Source organism: Struthio camelus, chromosome 5 (assembly GCF_040807025.1).
Source record: "Struthio camelus isolate bStrCam1 chromosome 5, bStrCam1.hap1, whole genome shotgun sequence".
NCBI lineage: Eukaryota > Metazoa > Chordata > Aves > Struthioniformes > Struthionidae > Struthio > Struthio camelus.
In genome coordinates this window covers 44,753,097-44,777,402 of record NC_090946.1, presented here as the reverse complement: position 1 = coordinate 44,777,402, position 24,306 = coordinate 44,753,097, and the positions used below count along the sequence as shown (strand labels likewise).

The following is a 24,306-nucleotide window of genomic DNA, read 5'->3' as shown; positions in this document are numbered from 1 at the left end:
GCCCCTTGCCAGAGCCATTTTTCCCCTCTGCAGTTTGCCCAGAGACCTACCTCCTGACTGAAGCCAGTCCTACATGACTTCTTCTGGTAGCAGGGATGCTAATGTCAGTGTCTGTGCAGAATTTCATTCGTCTCCTTCATTTCCCCCCATATTCTAACTCATGAATGCTATGAAAGCCACAAAGCACTACCAGTATGCTGCTAACAGGCCACAAAGATGGCACTTCTGATATGACTACTATCAACAGTCCGTGAATCACTTTGAGATGAATCAGACTGTTAAAATATTTAATAGTCATACACCAGCTTGGCTGCTTCCTTACCAAGCTCAGACTTTATGGGTTATGAGTAATACTTGCATTGAGCAAGGAACTAATATTAGGAAGAAAAGGATCTCTACTTCTCCTCTGCTTTTCCCCGCATTGGCTAGTAGTGGGGTAACAGTTTTCAAAACTCTGATGAAAATTTGATGAGATTAAACTATTACATCTTTAAACAAAGGGAAAAAGGGATCATTACATGAATGCTTTCTTAGTTATTTTTTCCTTCTAAATATTCACACCCTACTTATCTGCTCTCCAGAGGATGAGGAGGCTAGGTGGCACTGCAGGCTAATGAACTAGCTTATTATTATAGGAATTAATTAAGAGAATGTGGTGTTCAGCAAGCTCCAAGGCTAACATGGATATCTTGAATCCTGCAGTTACTTGAATATTCAAGGCAATAGGCCTACATATACAATTTTGCAAGGTCAGCCCTGGAATGAATAGTCAACAGGAACCCCCTTTGTCTGAGGTACTGATCACCCTCAAAGCTTTGCTTGGAGTAATGGAATAAGTACTTTAAAAGGTTTATAATGGCTGTATTGCTTCAGACATTATATCAGAGTTTGCCTGTTCTACCAGTTCCTCACTGTAGGTGTCATAAACACTAAAGCACACACATCCACACACCTATAGCCATAACCTAACCTAACAGAGAGAGTGATACCTGCTTGCTTCTGGTAAAAGTCCTGATGCAAAACGTACCCTTTCAGAACAATTTTCTTCTTCACGTGTTGCCCATTCTGCCTAAGTAGTTTGCTAGTATCAGAGGCCTATCTGTGTTTCCGTTAGGAAAAAAATGATGATTTCAGTAAAGGTGTTCTGGAGGTCCAGACCTGTTGCCCACAAACCATACACAAGGTCCTACTTCCCCCAACAAAACAAAACCTATAGCAGAACGGAGCTTCCCTATTTCCCTTTTTCCAGGCTTGCACCTCTCAGTGAACTCTGTCACTTGCCCCCTCAGTGTCATTAATGACACTCTCTCAGTCTCTTAACGACAGCCTACATACAATTCTCTAAACACCACCACATCTTTTGTTCTCTGCACTTTCAAACAGTCCCAGACCACGTGTTTCAGCCTTGCTCAGGCCCCATCTTAAGGTGCACTGCCTCTGATGGTCAATCCCACTGTCTCCAGTTATTTTATTCCACAGAGAGATCTCATTTATCTTTCTGCATGTCCGGAAGGAAGAATATACAGTGTCTTCCTTGACCTTACTTGCATCTTTGCACAGCAGTAATCACAGTCACCTGCTATGACAACCATAATTCGCAGAACTGTTAGGAAGGACCTCTGGCCCTGAATTAGGATGAAGATGTTAATTTAAAGGACAAGAGTTTCTGGACTAAAAGCTGCTGAATGATTATTACTTAGAAAGTAACTCCTTGATGAAAAGCAAAATACACACCTACCCTGTCTCAGTTAGAATACTTCTAAGTACAAAACAGCACTTGGGAGGACAACAATAGACTCAGATAGTAAAATCTTCCACTTCTCAAATCTGACACTCCTACTTGTACAATACAATTTTTGTTCCATCCTTTACGATTTACATTTTGATTGTCATGTGTTGAGTCTAAGATTATGACATGTCATAGAATGATATGAGGATTGTAACTTTCAGTCTGCGACAGATCTTGTCTGAAGCACCTGGGTTCTTAAATTACACTATTTGCTCTTTCATACGCTCACATAGGATAATCCTGTGATACTTAAAGCACATTACATCTGCTACCTTGATTTAATATGCATTTTTCTTGCAGTGCCACCAGCATTTCAGAATAGATGGCAAAGCGCTACTATCACGACACTTAAATAGAGAGACAAAAAGGCAGTCCTTATGCTAAGGCTCCAAAAACACCAGCTACATCCAGAGTGTAGTTACATGCTACAGGTGAGCCTGCTACGCACTGTGCCTAATGGATTTACTGGAGCAAAAGGGTCTTAACCCGCCTCAGCCTTCTCCCATTCTCCTGCCAGGCAGCTGTGAATTCCCAGACCAGCACCTCTGCTCTTTGCTAACATCTAATTGCACCCACCAGATGTAGGGAACAGTGGAAAAAGCCACAGTGCTGTGGCAGGAGAAAAGGTGCTGAGCAAAGTCATCTTCCTAGGCAGAATTTGCTGAGTAGGTGGCAGCCTGATGTCTCTCTCACCGGCTCTGTAAAAAAGCCCTTAGGAAAGAAGCTTCTGCTTGGGCAGGAAGGAATAGCTTCTAAATACAACTGCCCTCCCCCAATGCCACTACTGCCCTTTCTTATCAACCGGACAAGACAATATCCTTCAGCTCTTGTTTTCTAGTCCTATCCATCTTCTTCTCATGTTCCTCTTGCCTCGGAAATGTTCTGTGAGCCCAACAGGAAATCCTGGACAGAAAGAGCTCACACAGACATGGGACAGGACTCAATAGCTCCTTTGCTTCTTTGATCATGAAATGGGTGGAGGGAGATGACTTACAGAAAGGCTGATGGGAAAAGGGGAAGGGGAAGCGTGAGGCAGCAAATAAAAACTGACATTTTTTGATTCCAAGAGTTGTGACTTTCACATCAGCACATCCTATCAGAGTCCTGGCACACCTGTGTCTCAAATTTTAAGAGGAGAGGGCACACCAGGCTTAGCTTCTGGCCTGTTCCCAGCCTCTAACAATTTGTATCAAGGACTTAAATCAGTTCTTGTTTTCTACTATTTGATGAAGGATAGGATAGGGAACTCATGTGGCCCCTAGCACAACTACAGTTCTCTATTTTTAGATGTGATAAAACATAGTGGGACTACAAATCAATTGGATTGCAAATCATTTGGGTTGAACGGGTAGGGCTTGGTGCTCTAGAAAACAAAATATGTCAAAATAGTAGTGGAAATAGCACCTACAACTGTTTCTGGCTTCCCCCTGCAACAGCTAAAACCGCAGTTATAGCAGCTGCAGCAACACCACCTGTATTCTTCATGAAGATGAAGCCCCATGGGATACAAAGACATAGATAGACCCAAGTGGTACACCTATCTTGTTTCCTGCTCACTAGTAAATACAGTAGATAAAACTAGCTGGCAGACAGTAACAGACCAGTGCAAATCCTTGGCTGGCTAAAATATGCAGAAGTGACAGATGATAATTATGCTGCCTTAGCACTATTAGCAGAGAGCCTTGGCTTGCAGACGTACACACGAGCCTGCTAGTGGCTGGGACACACCTTTTTAAGTGGAAAACATTGAAACCTGTAATTAATGTGTTTATACCAAAGGAAAACATTGTGAGTTAGATGAGAAAGCAGAGGCAGTCAGTTCTCCTGGTGCCAAACTAGCTGAGCGGAGCCATGCAAGGCTCTGTCATCTATAACACAAAAGGCATGCTCCTGACACTGAAAGCCTGTGGTGTGACTTAGCCAAGGGTACAGCCTAAAAATGCAGAAACAAAGGGAAAAAAAAAAAGGAGAGAGAGAGAGAGAGAGAGAGAGACTGAAAATCGGAAGATCTCCTATATTGAATGGGGTAGGTGGAGTGTAATGAACATGACTTGAATTCATCAGGCCTCCCCAGTCTGCCCTGGAATGACCATGTGTAATGCTCTGGAGGCCATTCTGGGATGCCAGACACTACTAATTTTAGTACAACAAGATGCAGAGGCTATAGGCTTAATGCTTCATTAGGGTAGCAAGGTGAGGAGGGCTAGTCAACGAGTTGGGCTTGGTCCAACATAAAGACTGAAGCCAACTTAAGGTTGAAGTCCCAGGGGCAGATTTTGACCATGCCTAAAAGAACCAGGATTACTATAGCTGGTCCTGAAAAAGTCCTGAAATTGAAAACACTGACACAGATATTTTTCCTCAAAAGAGTTCAGGTCTTCATTAATTATATAATATATACGTGTGCGTGTGTGTGTGTGTCTTATTTATAGGTAGAGATTAATTCATATACATATGAAAAACTTCAACTTTTGTCAAGAGTTCAGCACGTTATTCTTCACAGTTTGTTGAAACTGCACGCACACACACACCCCCCACACATACGATCTCTCCAAGGAGAATGAAGAAGAGAATTTGCTTCTTTTGGTAAATCCCACTGAGACTGAATGGGAAACTGATGTTTCCTGGAAAAACAGCCTTTTGGATGAAAAAGTCAGCTTTTACTAAAAACATTGAGGCATTATGAAGAAAGGAACCACTGTGAAATGGAATCCCAGCATGCAATCAGCCTTTCCCCTCCCCAACTAAAAGCATTCCAGCCTCATCAAGCACCAAGGCATCAACAAACTCATCCTTACAAATGTAAGCAGCACAACTCCACCTCTAGCCTCCAAGTCACACGCATACACATCCTATCTCTCCCACTCAGAGAGCTGTCACGCTAATAAATGCAAGGGGGTTAGCTGTATTTTGTATTCCAGGCATACTCCAAAGGGGCTCTTGAGATCTTGCTATGCTGATGGAATTCAGTACGGCCTCATTTGTTAACTCTGCAGCTGTTACTTAGATCCCAAATGGAATCAGATATAGATCAGGTGCTTTCCATTACCCTGAACTGCATTACTCTTGAAATCTCTTTGCTGTTCACATCTCTTGTACATGGTATGGGAGGAGAGATACAGATGCTGGATTCTGAAAAATGTTAGTTTAGGAAATTTCCTAAAATTTGCCTAGGGGCATCCCCTGTCTCTGCCACTTGCTCTTTTTCAAATCTGCAAATGTATCCTGATCCCAGCAGCTGAGGGATAGTTAACAGTATCATTTGCACCATTTCAGCTATGTTTCTGCCAGCGTATACCTATAACAATTCAGAAAAATTCAGAACACCTGAATTTAGCATCTATTAAACTCAGCAGTAGCAGTAAAGACACTTTCATATACAAGTTCTTTTTAGGTATATCTGGGATGTGTATCAGCACAGGAATAACCCTACCTTCAGTTCCAACAAATTTTTTGTCTGGGCTATTAACTCATCTCCCTTGTGCCCACTCCTTTACTTCACCCCTGGCCAAGGAAGAGCTTACCTCCACAGGGACTACAGTGGAAGAGGGGATCAATCAATCATTCCCATAGGCATTCAAGAATCCACAACAGAACAAAATCTGAAAAGCTCCCTTGTATCAGACTGGTCTATGTTGTCTCATCACATCGGTAGGAATCTGTGCTGTGATTTGGAGAGAAGGAAGGAAGCAGCATCTAGGGACTGAAAAAGCAGTCTAGTTCAAAAACATCATACAGCAAGGCACATGGAGTTAAAGAGACTGGCTCAGGCTCACAACTTATTTCTTGTGCACAGCAGCAGGGCAGTGGCAATCAATGGCAGCAGGTACAGCAGATAGGCAGGAGGCCAGGATCTGGAAGGAAAGAGAGAGAATATAAATCCCCCTCCCACTTGGATAGGAAGTCAAACTCCGCAAGGGCAGAGGACATGGCCACAGATATTTTGCCTCTGGCAACTCAGTTCCAACCCAGCTCGCTGTGCCTCTGAATTGCACACATGACAGATTTGTTCAGCTTATTGCCTACTAGAAGAGGGCCAAAAAGAGAGGATGCACTGGTTATACTTTCTCCTTCCTCCACTACCAAAGAAAATGCTATTTACTCAAACAAGGAGGAGGTATTCAACCACCAGTTGCAGGATGGGTGTTCAAAGAACCAACATACTCAGTTGAGCAATGTGTGTACGTGTAAAACAGAGGCCTATTTTCTGAATAAGCCATACCTGCCAAACAAAGTATCTTGTTCTGATATAGGGTGTCTTTGAGATTCACCTTCATTCGTGAAGAGACTTACAATCTACAAGTGCCGTAATCATGTGTGATTCATCAGCTGTCTCCACAGGACTGAAAAATAAATGTCATATCAGACTGAAACCATCATCTATTTTATAAATGCTTATTAATACTTTATTTAAAGTGCAAAGTTTGTTTTCCTTTGTGCAGTTGGAGGATAGTTTTAGGATTATTTTTGTTTATATACAGCTCTAAACCATTTTTACACAAAAAAGAATTACACTTTTAAAGGTGTTTTACTGCTTAGAACTCATGTTGTTTGCTTTGCTTTTTAACAAGAAGCTATGGACAAAAGTCCCAGTGAATTCAGCAGAGCAAGGGCAGATTCAAAAGACATATGTATCAGAACAGATTTTAGTGATGAGAAATAGCAGCAATTTCATGGGACTGAATCATGGCATAGGGGGAAGAGGAAGCGTTTTATCACGCTCAGAGAGCAGTGCAAGACATAGGGAAAGAAGGAAGACCCCACGTGCTAGTCTAATGCGAGTGATGAGCTTGAGTCCAACTCCTCAAGGTTTTGAGGGCTTCTCAGACAGTGATGAGAACACTAGTACCTTGCAGTGCCAAATCTCTGATCACTTGAAGCCTAAATGCCCCTCTAATATAACCTCTTAGAAAGGTATTGCAAAAGATTTCCCCCAGAGGAAATGCTCTTCTACAGAAAAGAAGTAAGAATGCCCCTATTCTCCGTCTGTTTTTGTTTCTTACTGTTTTTAATACATGTCCGCTGACGACGCTCTTCTAGCAGGCAATAAGTTTCAATATGATGCCCACTACGCTGAATTACCTGGTGCAGATGGAGTCGTGTCTTATTGCAGTTTACACACATACAGATTATATAAGATATACAGTACAGATATACAGTCTGCATTTACCTCCCCCAAAAATTCCACAGTATTTTGCACAGTTCCTATCTTCAGAGCTTTTTTAAACCTTTTGTCCTCTCCAGACTTCAAATCATGTCAGTCAACTCTGTCTTACAATCAGAAGTAATGATTCTATTAATGGACAGTTATAGTGCTATTTCACTATGCAACATCATATAAAAGCAATTCAATGTCATCTGTTTAATACATCCTGGACTGCTGGAAACATGATTATCTGAAACTCTTATTAGCTGACGTGGGGTTACAATCCCCCAAGTTTGTTAAATACTTTCAACATTCCTTTGGATATATACATCTCAGTAACCCAAGTGATATGGAGATCCATGGCTAAGTTACTGATCTTGGTGAAAGTTACAGAGGAACGGATCTGCGGAGAAGTACATTTCAAACAGTCTACCCCAAAAGCATACAAAGAATTCTAGACCTACTTGCCATCCCTACCTGAAGTTAAGGTAGATCCCCATCAAGAGATTGCTGTGAATCCCCCTTGAAATGACTTTCCCCACCAGGAAGGTCACTTGGAGAGGTTTTTTTTTTTGGTGGTGCTTTTTTTTTTTTTATTTTAATACTTCATCTTGTCACTGTTTACTGCAGAGAAAAGCCCCTCACTGCTTTTCCTGGTGTATTTAAAAGCTGCCATGATTTGCAGGTTCCCAGTCCTCCAGTCACATGCCAAGAAGAAAACACAGTAAATAACAAATGCAGCACATCTAAAATTGAACATACACTTTCAGAGCTGTTGGCTGTCTGTTAGACTTGAAACCTGGAGCTTGCTGAAATGATAGCCCTGCTAAAATCTGCAGAAAAAGCAATACTTAGAAAGCTTCCTCTGAAAGTCATTATATAACAAGCCTTGGACCTAGCCTGGAGGAACATTCCTGCAGGGACCATGAGGTTTCTCTGGAGACCAGGAGGGAGTGCTCATAGAAATCCATTTACTCCTTCACCTTTCTGCCAACAGCGAGATAATCAGGGCCCTCCATGTCCTAAAGCCAATATACTGTGGCATGCCCTATACTTGCACAACTGAGTCAGCATGCTGTCTATAGACAGTCACAAAGGCTAGATGTGGCCACGATTTTTTGAAGGAGCAAGAAAGAGGCCCGGAATAAGGCCCTGAACAGCAGCCCATCTACCCACATGGCAAGGAGCACATACTGCATCACCATGCACACACTGCTCTATAGAGGCAGACAGACTCCTAAGCGCCTGTTTGAACCTGCCCAATGATTTATGCAATGATTTATGCAATGATTTATGCCCAATGATTTATTTATGATTTATAGCATGGTGTCAGCTGCTCACGCACTGAGCAACACTGTGGACAATGGGATATTTAGTCCCCAGTTGAACTCTTCATATGTTCTTCCCCTTTGTCCCATTGGTAGGATCCAGGGTCCAAAAACAGTGATTTCTATTGTCTCCTACCCTGCCGGTGCCTCTTACTAATCCCCAAACCACATAAGTGCTTCCTGTGAGGAACTCTGAGCAGCTTTGACTGTAAGAGAGCTGCATTGCTGCACCTTTTGCATAAGCTTATAAAGACTGTAATTTTCTGAAACCCCGGACCACAGTGACAGCTTGCTCTGAGCACCACAGAAACTCTGTTCGGTAAAATTTCACTGGCACGTAAGTCCAGACAGCCCCAGTCGCTACTTCATCTGCCCTTCGTACCCCTGAATGCTGTAATGGCTCTTTTTATTTCTGCTCTGCTTCCAGATGGCTAGATACCAAAACCCAGGAGGGCTAGGTGTAATCTGCTAGATTGCCATCCCATAGCCACCCTGAACACAGATATTCTTATTGCACAGGAAGAATGAGAGATGCCAGGAGCAGAAGCTAACAGGGACCAAAATAAAACCCTTAATACCTTGGCACAGTCAGAGACAGCTGCAGCATTCTGGGATGCCCCAGCACTAAAAATAGCGCTACAAGTTGTGACTGCAGAAGACCTGCTTTGCCGACACATACCACAACATAATTTGACACATGCTGAGCTGGTCTTACCCACTAGTGCTTACAATAGCCGTGTTTGTAGCTGGAATACCGGGGAGATATTCAGGGATTAAATCCAAAACCTGTCACCTCTCTTCGGACAGCTTCAAAAGGACTTGAATACAGACACATACTCTCATATCTTGCACATCTAAACACGGACATTTAAATTCGTCTCAGACAAACAGGTTTTGCAGGTAATCCATGTACACTACAGGTATACAGAAGTCCATATATTTAAGCTGTAACTTTGCAGAGGAAGCTTATACACACAAAGCTGAAAGCGTGAAAATGGAGATGAAGTAGTTGACAGCCAGAAGTGACAGCCTTCAAATACTATCACTCCTGGTTTAACTTCCATTAAAAGTGACAGGCTAAAATGCTCTCACACGACTGTGATGCTATGAGACGTATCTCCTTTCAGTGCAGGTATCTCCTAGCAGACAGCGATATTCTAAAGAGGAACTCAGATTATCAACCTCATGCAACTCTGTCCCACTTAATTAAAACATTGCTAGCAAACAGAAAATGCCCACCAGCTTCCCTCCTCTATCCCCTTCTCCTTCCCCCACTCTGAAACTCAAATTTGAGCTTCCCTGAAGTATAGACAGTATTTCAATCCTGCATTCATTTCAAACCAGTAGGTAGAAAAAGCCAAACAATGGAGTTTGGATTGAAACATCAATCAAAACTTTGTCAAAGTTGAGGAGAGAGACTAGGACTAAGATCTGAAGTTTGGAGTATTCACCTCCATTCACAGATTATAAGGCCATATTCATCCCTTCAATGCCATGAAAGTCACAGTAAGAACGAATTTATCCCATTAGACCTGGTAAAACCAATCTGCAAAATCCAAATCTGGGGCTGTATAATGGTAACAGTTACCAAATATTTTCACCTTATTGGCTGACTTAACTATAAAATATCTTTTTCTATTCTGTAATTAGCAAACTCTCAGCAGACAAAGAACACATTGAAGCATAACACAAAAATGGTCTTCAGAGTAAGGATCCAGCAAAAGATACCAAGAGCAAGAGGGATCAGATACAGATATACTAGAAATTGAAACCTGGAACACTAATAGCTAACTCGATACTCCCATACCCACATTTTCAAATTAATTTCCTTCCTTCTCTCTCATTTGTGGAAAATTTGGGAGGCTAAAAGAAAGACTGCATTAAAGCCAGACAAGAGAGGCAACTGGGATGTCTCTTTATATTGAAATAACCCAGAATCACCAACTACACAGCACTCTCAGTCCTTGTTTTGCAATCCAGGCCATCTTTTACAATCCCATTGCTTGAATGCATTTCATTTTGCCCTGGAAATAAATAAGTAAATAAATAAGTAGATAAATAAATAAAAGGAAAACCTCAGACCACATTTCCTACATGAACATGTGTCACACTGTTCGGCTCTGGCTTAGCATGAGTAATATCTCACCTCATTAAATCCAGCTACCCTGAGAGCGCAACATGTACTCTGTGCCACTGTTAGCAATTCTAGTGTGATTCTACCACTGTGCTGCCGAATTCAGGAGAGACTGCAGCTTGCATTTCTGCCTATTAGGAAGGTTGCCAGCTGCTTTTTGCCTCCAGCCTTCCTGTTGCTGTAACTGTAGTTGAAAGAGGGGAAGATAAAGACAAGAAAAGGAGGGAGAATTCTGTGGATAAAAGAACCTTATTTGATGGTATTTTTAGGTGATCTCCAACTCTGAAAAGGATACAAGATTGGAACTACCTGGAAATGGAAGGGAGCTCTTAGAACAACCCTAATTACTTGGTTCTCCACAGAAATAACAGACAACAGTACTTCTAAGGAATGCGCATATTACTCCCCCAACTCTATAAGGCTGTTACAGCTTTATTAAGTTGTCTGCGAAGACAAAGCACTACCCGTTATATTGGAAGCTCTTGTTCTTTCTTTGCTGTGATATTATTAGATCACAACTTACTGGATCTTTGTGGAAGCTGCCAAGCGTAGAGGGTTGGCTTTGGCTGCTCTATAATTTCAGAGGTTGTGAGAATCTCAAAATCTCAGTTAGCGAGTTCACGATGAGTTTGCCGACAGCTGCTTGGACAAATCCCTTTATAAGAAACACACTGCCTTTCAGGGGGAGCATTTTGGGTTGGCACACTTCTGACCTTCTGTAAAACACCAGCAGAAACACAAAAGAGTTAGTACAGTTTATTTCGGTACCTCAACCGAAACACATACTCTCTCATTAAGATCAGCTCCAGTTCCAGAGGACTGAAGGGTAGAAAATACCACACTATGTTCCAGAAAGGTACAGGAAGGAATTTGGAGAACCATTAACAGGGCAAGTCTTACTTCTCCTCCTGATAAATGTTAGTGATGAGAGAAGAGGAAAAGTGAAGTTTATGGAGCAGTGAAGCAACTAACAGTCTCTACCCAGAGCTCACTCTTGGAACAACTTTAGCATTCGGTGACACGTTTCCAGCTACATCAACATCCGAAAAATATCTCCATATGTGGAAGCTCATCAGAAGTTTAGCTGACTTGAAGCTTCATAAAAGAAGGTAAGGGCCTATCGTAGTCAACATAATACATCACTGAAACTGAGAAAAATAAGGACTTCTTATTTAAGGACAGCTATCTGAAAGAGTTTTGCAGCCTCTCCACCAATTGTAAGTATATGTCACTGCCCAAAACAAAGGCACTTCTAGAGCTGCCCAGGGACTCTAGAAGAGGAAATGAGGTGGGCATTGCTTTCGGTAGAGAGCTGTACGTATGCAATTGCAGGAGAGTGAGAAAGGAGTCATGAGAAACACCACAGGAATCAGCATTGAGTAGGAGCAAAAAGCAAGTAACTGGCATAAACATGGCTCAGAGAAAAGTTTTGCAAGGGAATTTTAGGGGTGAGATGTGGGTATCTCCTTGAAAGAGACAAGGAGTTGGAGCACAGATGCTATCTGCTGTAGTAAAAGAGAAAAGGACTCTGAATATTTTTGTGAATTGGAAGGTAACATCAAAAACTCCTAATTCTGTCATCAACTTCTTTAAATTAAACTGCCTGAAGGGACTTCAACCCTGAGCAGCAAAGGATGAGGCCCAGATGTTGAACTCTCATGTGACTGGACATACAGTAAAAACATGAAGCCTTATGAAGATCAGCTTCTGTTCTGGAGAACTGAAAAACAAAAGATAGATTTAACTAATTATCTGGGCAAGTTGGACCTTGCTTGCCTTCTTAATAAATCCACTGAATAGCTAACAGAAAGTAGAATTCTAAAGACACCTGCAGGATTAAGGTACAAATAATAAGTATCCTCTATAACTCTTTGAATGGGTCAATAAAACAGTTAAGAAGAGAGGACCAGTGACCAACTTTCATTTTTGCAAGACATCTAACAAAATCCCTCATGTTGAAGTAAAAAATAATTATTGCTTGAGCTGCAAGTTGAACGTAAAATTTCTGATCTATTACTAAGGGCAGAAAAAATAGGAATAAATTCTCCTCAATGACAGGCCAACAGCAGTATCTATCATCTTTGAATACCTGGTTGTATTTCGTTTAAAATACGTTCTAGTGAACTGGAAGGGAGGATGAGCAATATGATAGTAACATTTCAAGTGATACTGTTACGTAGAAAAGCAAATTTTGTACAGTGAGGTGATATCTTTTATCTGACTAGTGGATACAGCTGGTAAAAAACAGCCAGCATCCAGACATGCTAATTCTTGTCACACCCCTCTGTTTTCAGTTCTATTAGCTGATCAAATAAAAGGATAGTAACTTCTCCCCACAAATCCTGCCCTACTTGTATCCTTAGACAAACATGTTTACAACAGTACTACCACCACCATTTTTTAGGAGGAGGATTTTCAGGCAGATCTGGATGTTTCAAAACATAAAGATAATGGATAACGACAAAGGTTTAGAAAGAAGACTGTCTCCTCACCACCGTCTGTAGAGTCCAGCGTATCTTTATCTGAAACAGCCAACCCTAGTCCCAGACGCAGGCTGGAACTAGAACCAGTCCTGAACTGGAAGGCTCTCTAAACTTCAGAGCAGCAATGACTCTCTCCCCATTACTTTCACAGTAAGCACTATACCCAGATCATCGCTTATTCTGCTTCTACCATAGGTCTTTTAATATCACTTTTTATGAAAAGATTTTACTTAAGAAGTACACTCACTACCACATTTGTTTGGGCAGTAACAGAAGTAGTATTCAGGGTCCAAAACAGGAATCCACCACTTAGCAGAAAAACACAGTCTATGCTGACAAACCTCACCTGCGAGATGAATTCCCACAGCTCAGTAATTCAGTTCACTTCTTTATTAAGCAATCAGTTAACTTTAAATTCAGTACAGATAAAAGCGCAGCAAGAAGAGGACAAATGATAGTGAGGACTTCAAGTATGTTCAGTTCATTCTGTAAGCAAGCTTAAAACATACAAGTGACTTAGCAGGTTTTCTAGTTAATGGCTTAATTTTCCCTTCTGCTAAGCCTCTAGTCTAATAAAAAAGTATCACTTAGCTATTTCAGCCACTAGCTCTCCTGATGGGAAATTGTTCAAGTATCCAAGAAGTGTGAATAACCTTCCCCGTTAACTTTCAGAATGTATAATGCAGCTTTGTATTGCTAACAGCAGTGGGTTGTAACCAAGAGCTATTTGGGAAGCTGAGTACATTTCCTTCTGCAGCATTTCAGAGATCCCCTGGTAGGAAAGCTAGTAGCTAAATTTTGTTTCCATTCCAGACAAATTTACTCCAGAAAAGCGGTGTTTCATGAAATGGGGAACTAAGGCAGAGGAGTTCATCTTGTCTTCCAGATAAGAATTTGGCTCTGGAAGACATCAAAAGCTCTAGATCTTCAGTGTGTGTTTTTATAGCCTATGCTACTAATGGGCGAAAGAGTACCTAAACATACTTTCATACTGATGACACTTCAGTGGATTCAGTACTATTATAGTAAGGTTTGTGGCCACAGGCATATGCTATGGGAAACAGTAAAATCTCTTTGCACTTGAGAGGAGACCCTCATTCCTTCTGTGCAGCTGTGCCTTTCCCAGGGCCCCCATAAGCACTTGAGACACCTTTTGCAACAGCTGACCAGAGGCAAGGCTATCTGCGTGAAGGTCCCTTCCATTCAGAGACAGGGCAGTGCTTCAGCGGGAGCTCTGACAGTCAGAAACCAGCAGGGACTTGGATACCAAGACCAGAGTACTAGAATATAGTTGATGTCTATGAACTGTTGCTAAGAGAGCTGTGGCACTGTCCACTGAGATAAGTTTTCAAAAGTCTCCACTCTGAACAAATACTTGGTTCAGTTTTATCTATTTGAACTTGATGAGATTCACTCCCTAGTTTGGAGTTGGCCCTCTCATGGCAAAGCTGTTATCATCCCAAAATGAGCCCAATGAATGCAGCCTCTTCTAAAAGGGGGAACTGCAATTTAGAGAAGGAAAGGAGTGAAAGGCATTACACCATTATTTCACTGGCTGGTGAATTTTCCTCCTGGTGTGCCTAACTAGATACCTCTAACATGCCCTTACCCAGATTTTCAAAGCTGAAGATGTGATGGGTAAAATACTAAAAACCTCCATTCTTCTGCCCTTTTCCTGCTCCTTTAGGCCATTTCAATAATCAACACGTATCACCTTAGCCAGTCACTAATTCTGGCACAGATCATCTTGCCAGAGTTTTTCATCCAGCCATGTGTGCAAGCAGCAGTGAGCAACTGGCTGTGAGCTTGAGCTCTTGAACAGTTTGTGTCGTTAAAGTCTGGGGGTAAACACACCGGCCCTCAAATGATAGCCTTAAACCATGCTAATGGCTTGAAAAAGAGCTCCTTTGAGAGTAACAGCTATTAGCACATCCGACTCTGACTCATCTATTTCACCATCTGTGACAACATTTCATTTGCATTAATCCCTTATTCTTCCTTGCTCCCCATTCTTAATATTCGTGCTTCCCAACTTGCAGGAACATTTGCCTGACCATACCCCAACAGAAACAACCATCAGCACATGTATTTATATGAGCCACTGATCATAACGAAGAACTCTGTACTGATTTGATACTGTCATCTTTGGAACTAATGAATTGGGATAATGCTCAGTGATTGCCTATCTTCAACAGGCAATGACTGTATAGATGAATAATTTCAGTGTATACACAGTATTATATAGTATTTTTCAGCCCTACTTTACTACACATTTTAAAATATGTTCAGATAAAGAAAGTATATCAAGTGCCCTCATGAAAACCACGTAGGCTAAACTAAACAAATACTATGCATCGGAAAGAACTTACCAGGGCAATTGCTAAATAACAGAAATACCCCATTACTGGTGCTTTGACACTGTATTTTCAACCCCTTCGACTAAATCCATAAGGGAGATATGCACAGTAACATTAAAAGGCAAGCCAGGAAATTCAAATTCACCCAGAGACAGAGGAATCAGGCTCTCAACAGAGCAGCTTTGGGGCATGCTAGGATTTTCCCCCTGCCCCACAGGTTATAATTACCTCTCAGTACTGGAAAATAGAGATCTCTTCTCCACAGGGGAAAGCCACTCCTCTCTCCCAAGCTGTCTAACTGATTAACATAATAGTTTAACTCAGACCAAATGTATCAGCCTGTGTTTAGTCTCAAGTCTGTGGTTTCCATTTCAGTCTCGAAAAAGTTCTTGTGTCCCTCCAGCGTGTGGAGGAGCTGGTCCTAAGTATAAAACTTTCAGGATTAAGATGGGAAAGGTGAAGTGTTTTCCTTAAAGCCCAGCAAAATGCAGTGCATTTTGGGCACTGAAAAATCTCTAAAAGGCCATAGTGAAGCAAAGTTTTAGAGAACAGTTTCCAGTTTAGTGTTCTTAAAATAGATTTTCATTTGACAAGCATGAGAGACAGCTCTTTACCATCCTCCTCCTCTCACCTCCCCCCACTCCAAACAAAAGCATGGTGGGAACAGAAGCCCAACATTGCATTCCCTTCCACAAAGCAAGCGGTTTGCCCTCTGTATCCCCTGTTGTTTAACTCTGAGTCAGAAATGGCTGCCTCTATTAAAGGCCAGCCTGGAATCTCTCCTTTAAAGTGTTAAATGTCATTATTGTCAGAAACAATTTCAGTCAAAGTGGCTGAGAGCAAATCCCTACATCTTGAACCACTTCAAAATCAAGGGCACACTGACTTTATGCAAAAAATAAGCCTGCATGTAGGCTGAAAATAGGGTCTGTTCCTTGAAGAATCAGCACAGATGTTTACAAGACATTGACCAAGAGGTACACAAGCAATACAGAAAGGTGGCCCCAAACCTGGTCCTTTAGCAATACCTGTCGAGTCCTAGGTGTTGCGATGCCTCTCTCCCTTTCCAGTAATCATTTGTAATCAGTGACTTTCAAATCATTCCAGCCCCCATCTTCACACTGAACAACAGCATACATTTTCTGATGCTCACATTTAAAATGGCGTTTAGAGATAGCAGCATCATAGAGTAGTTTCCCCTGAAGCGAGTATTTTGACTACACATTTTTACCACAGTTACATAAGACCTCGTGTTGGATTACGTTTATCTTCCAGCTCCCTACTGCAACTTTAGAACTGCTCATTCTCATTCAACTGATCGGTGCTCTTACATCCTCCATTTAAGATATTTATAAAAAATTTATACGCTACAAACAAATCCAGTAGTCAAAATGGGACACACAAATACTTAAAGGAGAGATATGAAAGTTTGCCAAGGAGAAGGAACTTGAATACGCAGTGGAGAGGTTTTTCCCCCGCTTCACTCCAGTATATCTAAATGTTCACAAAAGAACTTCCAAAGACCTGTTTTAACCCCTGAGTGAAATGCAGTGGAGCCCATGAACCACTACACTGTGTAACTTCAGTACAGATTCAAACGCTCCTCTTTTGATCATGTTTAGAAGGAAGTTAACAGTTTGATCAGATTCCTTGCAAATGTCTATGCAACACTTCTTCAGTAGTTTATAGTTAAACAGCAAACCTACTATCACGTCTACGGGATAAAATCCAAAAAATTAGGAAAGGACAAATCACTAGCTACCTGATACTGGAATTTCTTTGCAGAGCGGTTATCTTCAAGTGCTAGGTTTGGATACAAACTGGCTTTTTGTGGCACTTTTGCTGCAACTCAGCCACATGGCACGTGACAGCTCAGCTGGGACTCAAGCCCCACACTGCTGCAGGGGCTCGGAGGCCAAGCAGCTTGGTTCCCACACTGAAGCTTCCAGCACGTACAAGGACTGCTAAGCCAGACAGACCACATCTGTGCCTTGAGTCCCATCCTGCTTCTGCAGGAACTTCTCTGCCCTTCGTTTCTTTCTGGTTTCGGCTCCCCTCCCATGCTACCCCAACATGGCAGAACCAAAAATATGTGAATACTTCCTTCATATAGGAGCACACTACAGCCTCTACTATTATCTTTGCCACAGAGGGTGTGACCAGCGTGCCTTTTTGAGCATTGGTTGACAACAGTCTGTGGAGGAGCATAAACAGAGCTGCATGAAGACTTCTCTAAACCGCCTAGGAACCCTGCTGAAGTATATTATTTGTACAATAAAAGGAGGAGAGAAAACACCTCCACCTACTCATGGATTACTACTCACTTTTTAAGACTAAATTTCTGAAGTATATTCCCAAATTTTATATTATACTTGCTACATTTAGAAAGAGAGGAAAAAAAGCCCTTAATACTACAATTCTTGTATCCCCTTTCCTTCCATATTTCATTGTTTCAGTGATTCAGAACTTTACTATGACATGATGAGAAGCAAAAGATCCTTCTGGGTAACTGTGAACCCACTACTTCATGCTGTTGGATCTGAATTCCAAGATAGCCTATATACATAAGTGAAACACTTCACAAATATTTCACCAGTTAACCAACAAATTTCTTTCATACGATCTCCAGTTCCATCTGGAAATCCTCACACTAACGTCTTCTAACACCAGACCACTAATACCTCAATTATTCTATTTAAAAAAAAAAAAAAAAACCACTACTGCATGTGAAATAGCCTCCATACCATCTAATTTAGGCTATTTCCAATTTAACAGCTTCATGTCCTTCAGTTAACATCAACAATCTACCTTGAAAACTATCTATCAACTTTAAATTTTAAGTGATTCAGGAAGTGAAAGCTTCTAGCCTATTTGCATTAACATTATTAACATCCAGAGTAGTTCTAAAGGTGCTCCAAGTGCTTATTACTAGTAAGAGCTAAAGTAGCTGAAGCAGGCTGTTGTGGAAAAACAGCCTAGCTTATACCTTACACTGCTACTTCTCCATTCTTGGAGAATGCTATGTTCAAATCAGCCATGCCCAGCTGTGTTCCCGCTGTAATCATCACTCAACTTTCCCCCACCTGAAACAGGTCTATTGAACCAGGCTGAGCCTTGATTTCTTTTAAATTTCATTTTTCTTCTCCAGGAAATCATTTTCTTCTCACACTCATGAATAAGAACAAACAGGTTTTCTTCATCCCTTCTTTTCTCACTCACTTTGAGTCTCTCCCAGAAGCTTTTCCCAGTTATGTTGTTAACCACAGATATACAGAACAACCTTGCTCTCAGCCTAAGTACAGCTGTCTTTCCAAAACTTTGCCTCTCCCAGTATATATTCTTCCTCTCTTTGTCTTCATATATTTGCTCGGACTATGCTGCTCCAGCAGAATAATGACATGCTTAGCACACATCACACCTCTTCTAGCTGCTATGCTTTCCCAAGTACCGGTCACATTGTCATCTGGCTGCTGATCCCTGGCCAAGATCTGCTTATCCTTCCCATCCAACCCACTGCAGAAAAACTGAGCACAGCTGTAACGGCAACTGCCATTCTGTAACAACCAAAAACCTTTTTTCTCCCAGTACCACCCATGGCTAGGAACTTGGAAAGATGAGTAACTGACTCAGCGAATGGGTGAAAGGGGCAGGCCTGGAGCTGGGAGTCGTCATCACAACAACAGAGCTCTTCAAAGAGATTCCCAAAAATAGAATCCATTCCTTACTGCTGGAGAGACTGCAGCATCCTGCTTAAAATATTGACGCCCAGTGTCCCCTAAGTCCAATACTGTGTTATTATAGGCCTTTTCTGGGCTCAGTTCACAGCTGATCAGAGTTTGTTACTGCTGTAAGTATACAACCTCAATTATCTCAGATGAGAGCACACCCATGCTTATTGTACTGTTGATTATTCTCCAATGCCTGATGTGCCAGTCAGAACAAGAGCTGTCACAGAATTAAGTGCAACGTCCATGTGCACAGGGAAGAAAACAGGGAAGGAGCAAGTAACACTAAGTTTGATAGTTAGTTCAGAGCATAGGTCAGAATCTGGCAGTGCATTTGACATAACTTCTACCGACCTTAGCTGACACAGATGAATAAACAGATAACAGTATCTGCTGACTCAAAGCAAAAAGCAGAGCAATTTTTCTGCAACACTTGCTTTTGCGTCATGGTAAGAAATGCTAGTCAGGCACATATATTAAGCTGCTGCGAGGTGGGGAAGAGGGAAGGTAGAGATGAGAACTTTACTAAAGGGAACCATGGCTGGAAAACCTGTGCATTTAGTGAGAAAGCAGAAGCAAACACAGACAGATGTTTCGTCTTGCACACAAACACTAGCACGAAAACTTGGTGAGTGATCTCCAGTCATCCACATGGTAATCTGAATAATTATCTTGCTTGCTTAGCACAGCTATGCTTCTTCACTAAGAATGCTAGCCTAGGAGAGTTTATTTTGGCAGCCAGGTAAGACATATATAGCTCTCTCCACAGCAGAGTTTGCCTGTTACCAGCTACAACCGCAGCAACATCAACAAAAGTTCTCAAATTTGACAAGGAAAGTCACATTTTGAACCCACACGGCATCACTCTTTGTTTAAACCAGTGCGCATTCTCATCATGGGTGGATCCTTCTTTAAGAAAGCTTTGAAAGGCACGGAGTCTCCCTCGGCAGCAGCACCCGGGGAGAGACAGAGAACTGCAAAGAGGGAACACATTGAGCGAGGCAGCGCGGACACAGCGTGCACCTGCCTGAAGCTAGGCACAAAGAAAACCCTGAGCACAAAGGCATAGTTAAGGTCCTCCCCTTCAGTTGTCTCCACGTAACCCTTCCCTTGCTTCCACAGCCTGAGGGACCATGTCCCATAAGTAAGTTACCTGCTCTTTCAGTCTGAGCAAGGGAGAAAGACTTTCAGATGTAAAATCCACACCAGAAAGTAGGAAAGAGGAGGGAGACTGGCCCATAAAGGTCAGCTGAACAAATTATTACTCTTGTATCAGCACCTTCCAGGCACAGAACTGATGAAGCTTAGTCTGAAAGACATTGAACGTGTGTGTACTAAACCAACAATTGCCAGAGGAGGAACTATGGCTCCAGCTGAGGTGGCAACAACTACGAATGAGGTCAAAAGCCCCAGGGAACTCTGAAAGAATGCAGGCTTCACCCACACAACGCAGATCATATCTGGGTACAAAGAGGATTTGGAAGCTGGAATAGACAGGCACATAACAGGAGCTCCTAGTGTCACACTGTGGCCAAAAGGGATTGCTCTTTTGATGTATAAACTGAAATGAAGTGAATTTACCTCTGTATGTGGCAATGGCATTGATATTGTGGTTCACAGATTCCTCAGGCACTCAAGAAAGCAAAAGAAGAGGGGGGAAAATTGTACACCACTCCTAAGAGGTCCATAAAAAGTATGCAAGACAAGACAGCCGTTAGGAGTTGGCTTAAATTTGCTATGCAGGGGTCTGCTCCTTCAACAGAAAATTTTTAAAGGTTTGCAGATAAAAACAGTATTGAAAATATCCGGTATACGGCACTGACATGTTTAATAATGAAACTCTGCACACCTTTGGAGACACTCTGGAAAACTCTGCATTTTACAAAATGATACTGAAACTAAAAAGGGTGCAGTAAAAGGAAGCCACAAACTACTCTAAGAGAGAAAGTATCTTACACTGAGGATCTTAAAGGGCTCAGTGGCTTCATTTCTTAGAAATAATTTGTAAGAAGAAAGGCAATTACAACACACAGATGTCCTCACAGGGAGAAATTATCAGTTATTACAGACCTCTTTAATCTAGCACAAAAAAAAAAAAACCCTAGAACATACAGAAACCCAGACTAGACGGATTTGACTTTAAACTATGGATTATGAAAATCCAGGCCTCAGCAGGTCAGTAAGTTCACAATAAGCTTGAGGGGATAGATGAGAACTGGAAAGAAACAGAAGGATTTAAAAGTATCAGCTGCCTTAAGTATTCAACGGCAAATGAGTTCTCAAAAAATATGATACTTTTTTGATGCTTTTTAAATTTGTCTTCAAGATTTCAACTTTACAACTTTTCTTCAAAATCCCAACTATATGATTTTTACTCATTTACTTAGTAACAAAAGCTGAAATTCTCACTGATTACTTGAGCTTACAAGCTGTCCCCATTAGATTTTTTTTTATTCACTTCATCTGCAGAAAACATATATACAGTGTTTAGATGAAACATGTAAAGTTTTCTTTACAGTGTAAAGATGAAATTCAAGGCTACAGAAATTGAGCGGAGGAGACTTTGAAAAGCCTGTAACATTTAGGTGGCACAGTCCAGCCGCTGGCAGACGATAAGTGTCTCTCATAGGAGAGTTTGGAGTTGAGGTGTATTTTTCACAAAGATTGTGCCAATAAAGGGGACAGGAGGTGGCAAGGATTAGAAAAGAGACTGCTTGGTACCCCTCAGACACTGGTTTTAAGAAAATAGACACAAAAAGGTGCTCCTGAGGGTAGAAGGGTTAGACTGGATGATTTAAATTTTGAGTAGACATCACTTTCCTGACTTCTAGAAAAGCCACTGAGTAGCAAGATATGTCATCTGCCCCGATATTAAAATTATTCAATAATTGTGAAAAAGAAATCTAAAGCAGTACGCACCAAAAGGGCCTTTCCTTGCTCAGTATGTCACACCAGTTATCTGGGCATACGATATTACCCTTCCCTCATAATTTAATAAACTGCCTGCAACACAGACAGCAACCATGTCTGAACAGTATCAAAATCCCAACGCTGAAAGGAAATAACAAAGGCTCAACTTTTTCCGCTTACTTAAATGGGAAAAAGAGTGAAAATAACTGTAATATATTTATTCCTCATCCTCTTCAATCTTTTCTACACATGCTTCCTCTCTTGCGGATGAGGGCATGAGGGACTACATATAGCCAAGGGCTAACAAACAAAGTTTGTCACACACAGACCTCCTTTCTTTACTGTCTACCTCCTTATTCTCATTGCTTAATCACATTTGAGTGGTGTATGTGGACACCAAAGCCACTTGGAGCAGGTCTTAGACAAGCAAGCTGGTTCATGCTGCATCTGCAAAAAGCTATCTGAACAGCTGCCCCTCTGCTATCAGACTTGTTTTGCAGAACAAGGCAACTCACTGCATGCATGGGTCCAGACCATCCGACAGCAATATATCCTTCCCCAAATCTCAGGTCAAGTCTCTTCCCAAAGTCCCCTAAGAACATAGGGCAAAATTCTTCCTGTTCTCTCTCTTTGCCTTACAGTGGAGCAGTTTATTGTCAAAGCAAGATTTCACGTGGTCTAAATGTTCTGACGCTCTTTGTGGTGACTTAGGAATGTCATTTATAACATCATATCACTTCTACCTCCTCTGGACAACAGGAATGCAGCTCTGAGCAGACACGTAACTATTTCGAATGCATCAGAAAAATCATGCTAAAATAACAAAGAATAGAGACAAGTGAAGCATTAAGAGACCGATTAGATTTCTTTGTTTGAAAACATATATTGCATGTGGGTTTTTTTTTTTGGCATCACACAGATCAGACCATACACTTTGCTCTTCTTTTACAAAAAAGAACGAAAAAAGCATTCTTTCTCAGAGACAAGAGAAGTAGGTCTTACCCCACAGAGCTCAGGTCAGTTGAGGCATATAATACCATACAAATCACAGTGAGGAGATAAGATCCTGCAGGCAAATTCAGTAACACTCTTTCCAGAATAAGGGTTTCTCCTTTCTGTTTTATTTACTAAGCCTTACCTGGCTTACACCTGCCAGTCTATCTCCTCAATACCACATCAGTCTGAGGAAATAAGTAATAGCCAAGATGAACTTAGACTGCTGTGGGCTCTCCCACTTCCATCATTCTAAAATTTTTGTGATGGAAAGCTGGTTGCTACAAAAAACTTTATCTGAAGTACTTCCCATGCAAAAAATAACTCCCAAAACAAAGCAAAGACCTTCAACCTGAAAGATTCAGACATCAAGTAGCTTGATAGATGGAGGTGCTATTGCTTCATTGCCACTTCATTGACCCTTCTGCAGTCTCAGCATGACCAAATCTCTTATCCTTGTGATTCAGCTGTCTGCCTGTCTCTCTCCTGTATACTAGCACTTTGTAGAAAGCTTCCTCTTGCAACTCTGACTCAAGAATGAGCAGCTCTTCTGATAATCAAAGTTTCTTTCCAGTTGCAAGCTATTGTCCGTCTTTCCAGAAATGGTAGAATACTTCACCAATACTGTACGTTAGCTTTAAATCAGCAACCACACTGATAATTTTACCTGTGAAACTACAGATCAGATATTATACATTTTTCCTAAGGCATTTATTTAGCAACAACCAAAAAAATTTAAACGGAAAAATAAGATACCCTCCGAACTGCTTCTCTTTATTCATGCTTTAGAGACAGGGATCATTGGTTGCAAGAAAAATTCAGTGGGAACAAGGCAAAGTCTCTAGTAAAAATTTTTGCTTTAAAACCACCCTACCCCACCCCCACCCTCTTTAACAGGAGTCACATCTCAACACACGGAACATATGAGCATGTTTGAAAGTTCACATGCAGAAGAGAGGGATATAGCCAAAAACTCCCTCAAACCAGTCAAAAATACAGCTATCCCACTCTACACGTGAACACAGTCACCTCCCTTCCTCTTTTCCTCTCTGCTTCCATCTACCCCATAAGAAAATCAATATATAAAGAACATTAGCAGCAGCTTTACAATAGGCAATGATGCTTTTGGACATCAGTCTATGACAAGATCGTTGATTCTCTCTTTCTTTAAATTACATCCTAGCTGTGTAAAGTACGCAGTGACATCCAAAGCGCGAACTCTTCACATCCGCTGTCGATACCTCAGCACGATCCAGACTGCTGCCACAGCAAGCGCCAGGCCTGGCACAAGAATGGCTGCTAGAGGAAGCCCACCTGATTCTCCATCACCTCGATGACTCACCGGGCCATTCTGTGGCTGCAGCTGGAAGGGAAAGAAAAGTATTTGTGTGAAAGAGCCCATGGCAGGAGAGTCCCCAATCCCATGTCAGGACCAGGTGGT

The 24,306-nt window shown here is 41.6% G+C and overlaps 1 protein-coding gene across 6 annotated transcripts in view; it reads right to left on the bottom strand.

Moving 5' to 3' along the window:
• The window catches only part of SYNJ2BP (synaptojanin 2 binding protein), a 32,765-nt gene that overhangs the window by 1,137 nt on the left and 7,322 nt on the right, over nt 1-24,306 (bottom strand). For 5 of the 6 annotated variants that reach the window (XM_068946139.1, XM_068946136.1, XM_068946137.1 and 2 more), the window contains one exon: nt 21,363-24,228. In XM_068946139.1, coding sequence (XP_068802240.1) covers nt 24,088-24,228 — 141 coding nt within the window. In that variant the 3' untranslated portion in view covers nt 21,363-24,087. Of the gene's footprint in view, nt 1-5,313; nt 24,229-24,306 lie in introns of those variants that run through there. The other variant, XM_068946135.1, reaches the window with a different exon arrangement.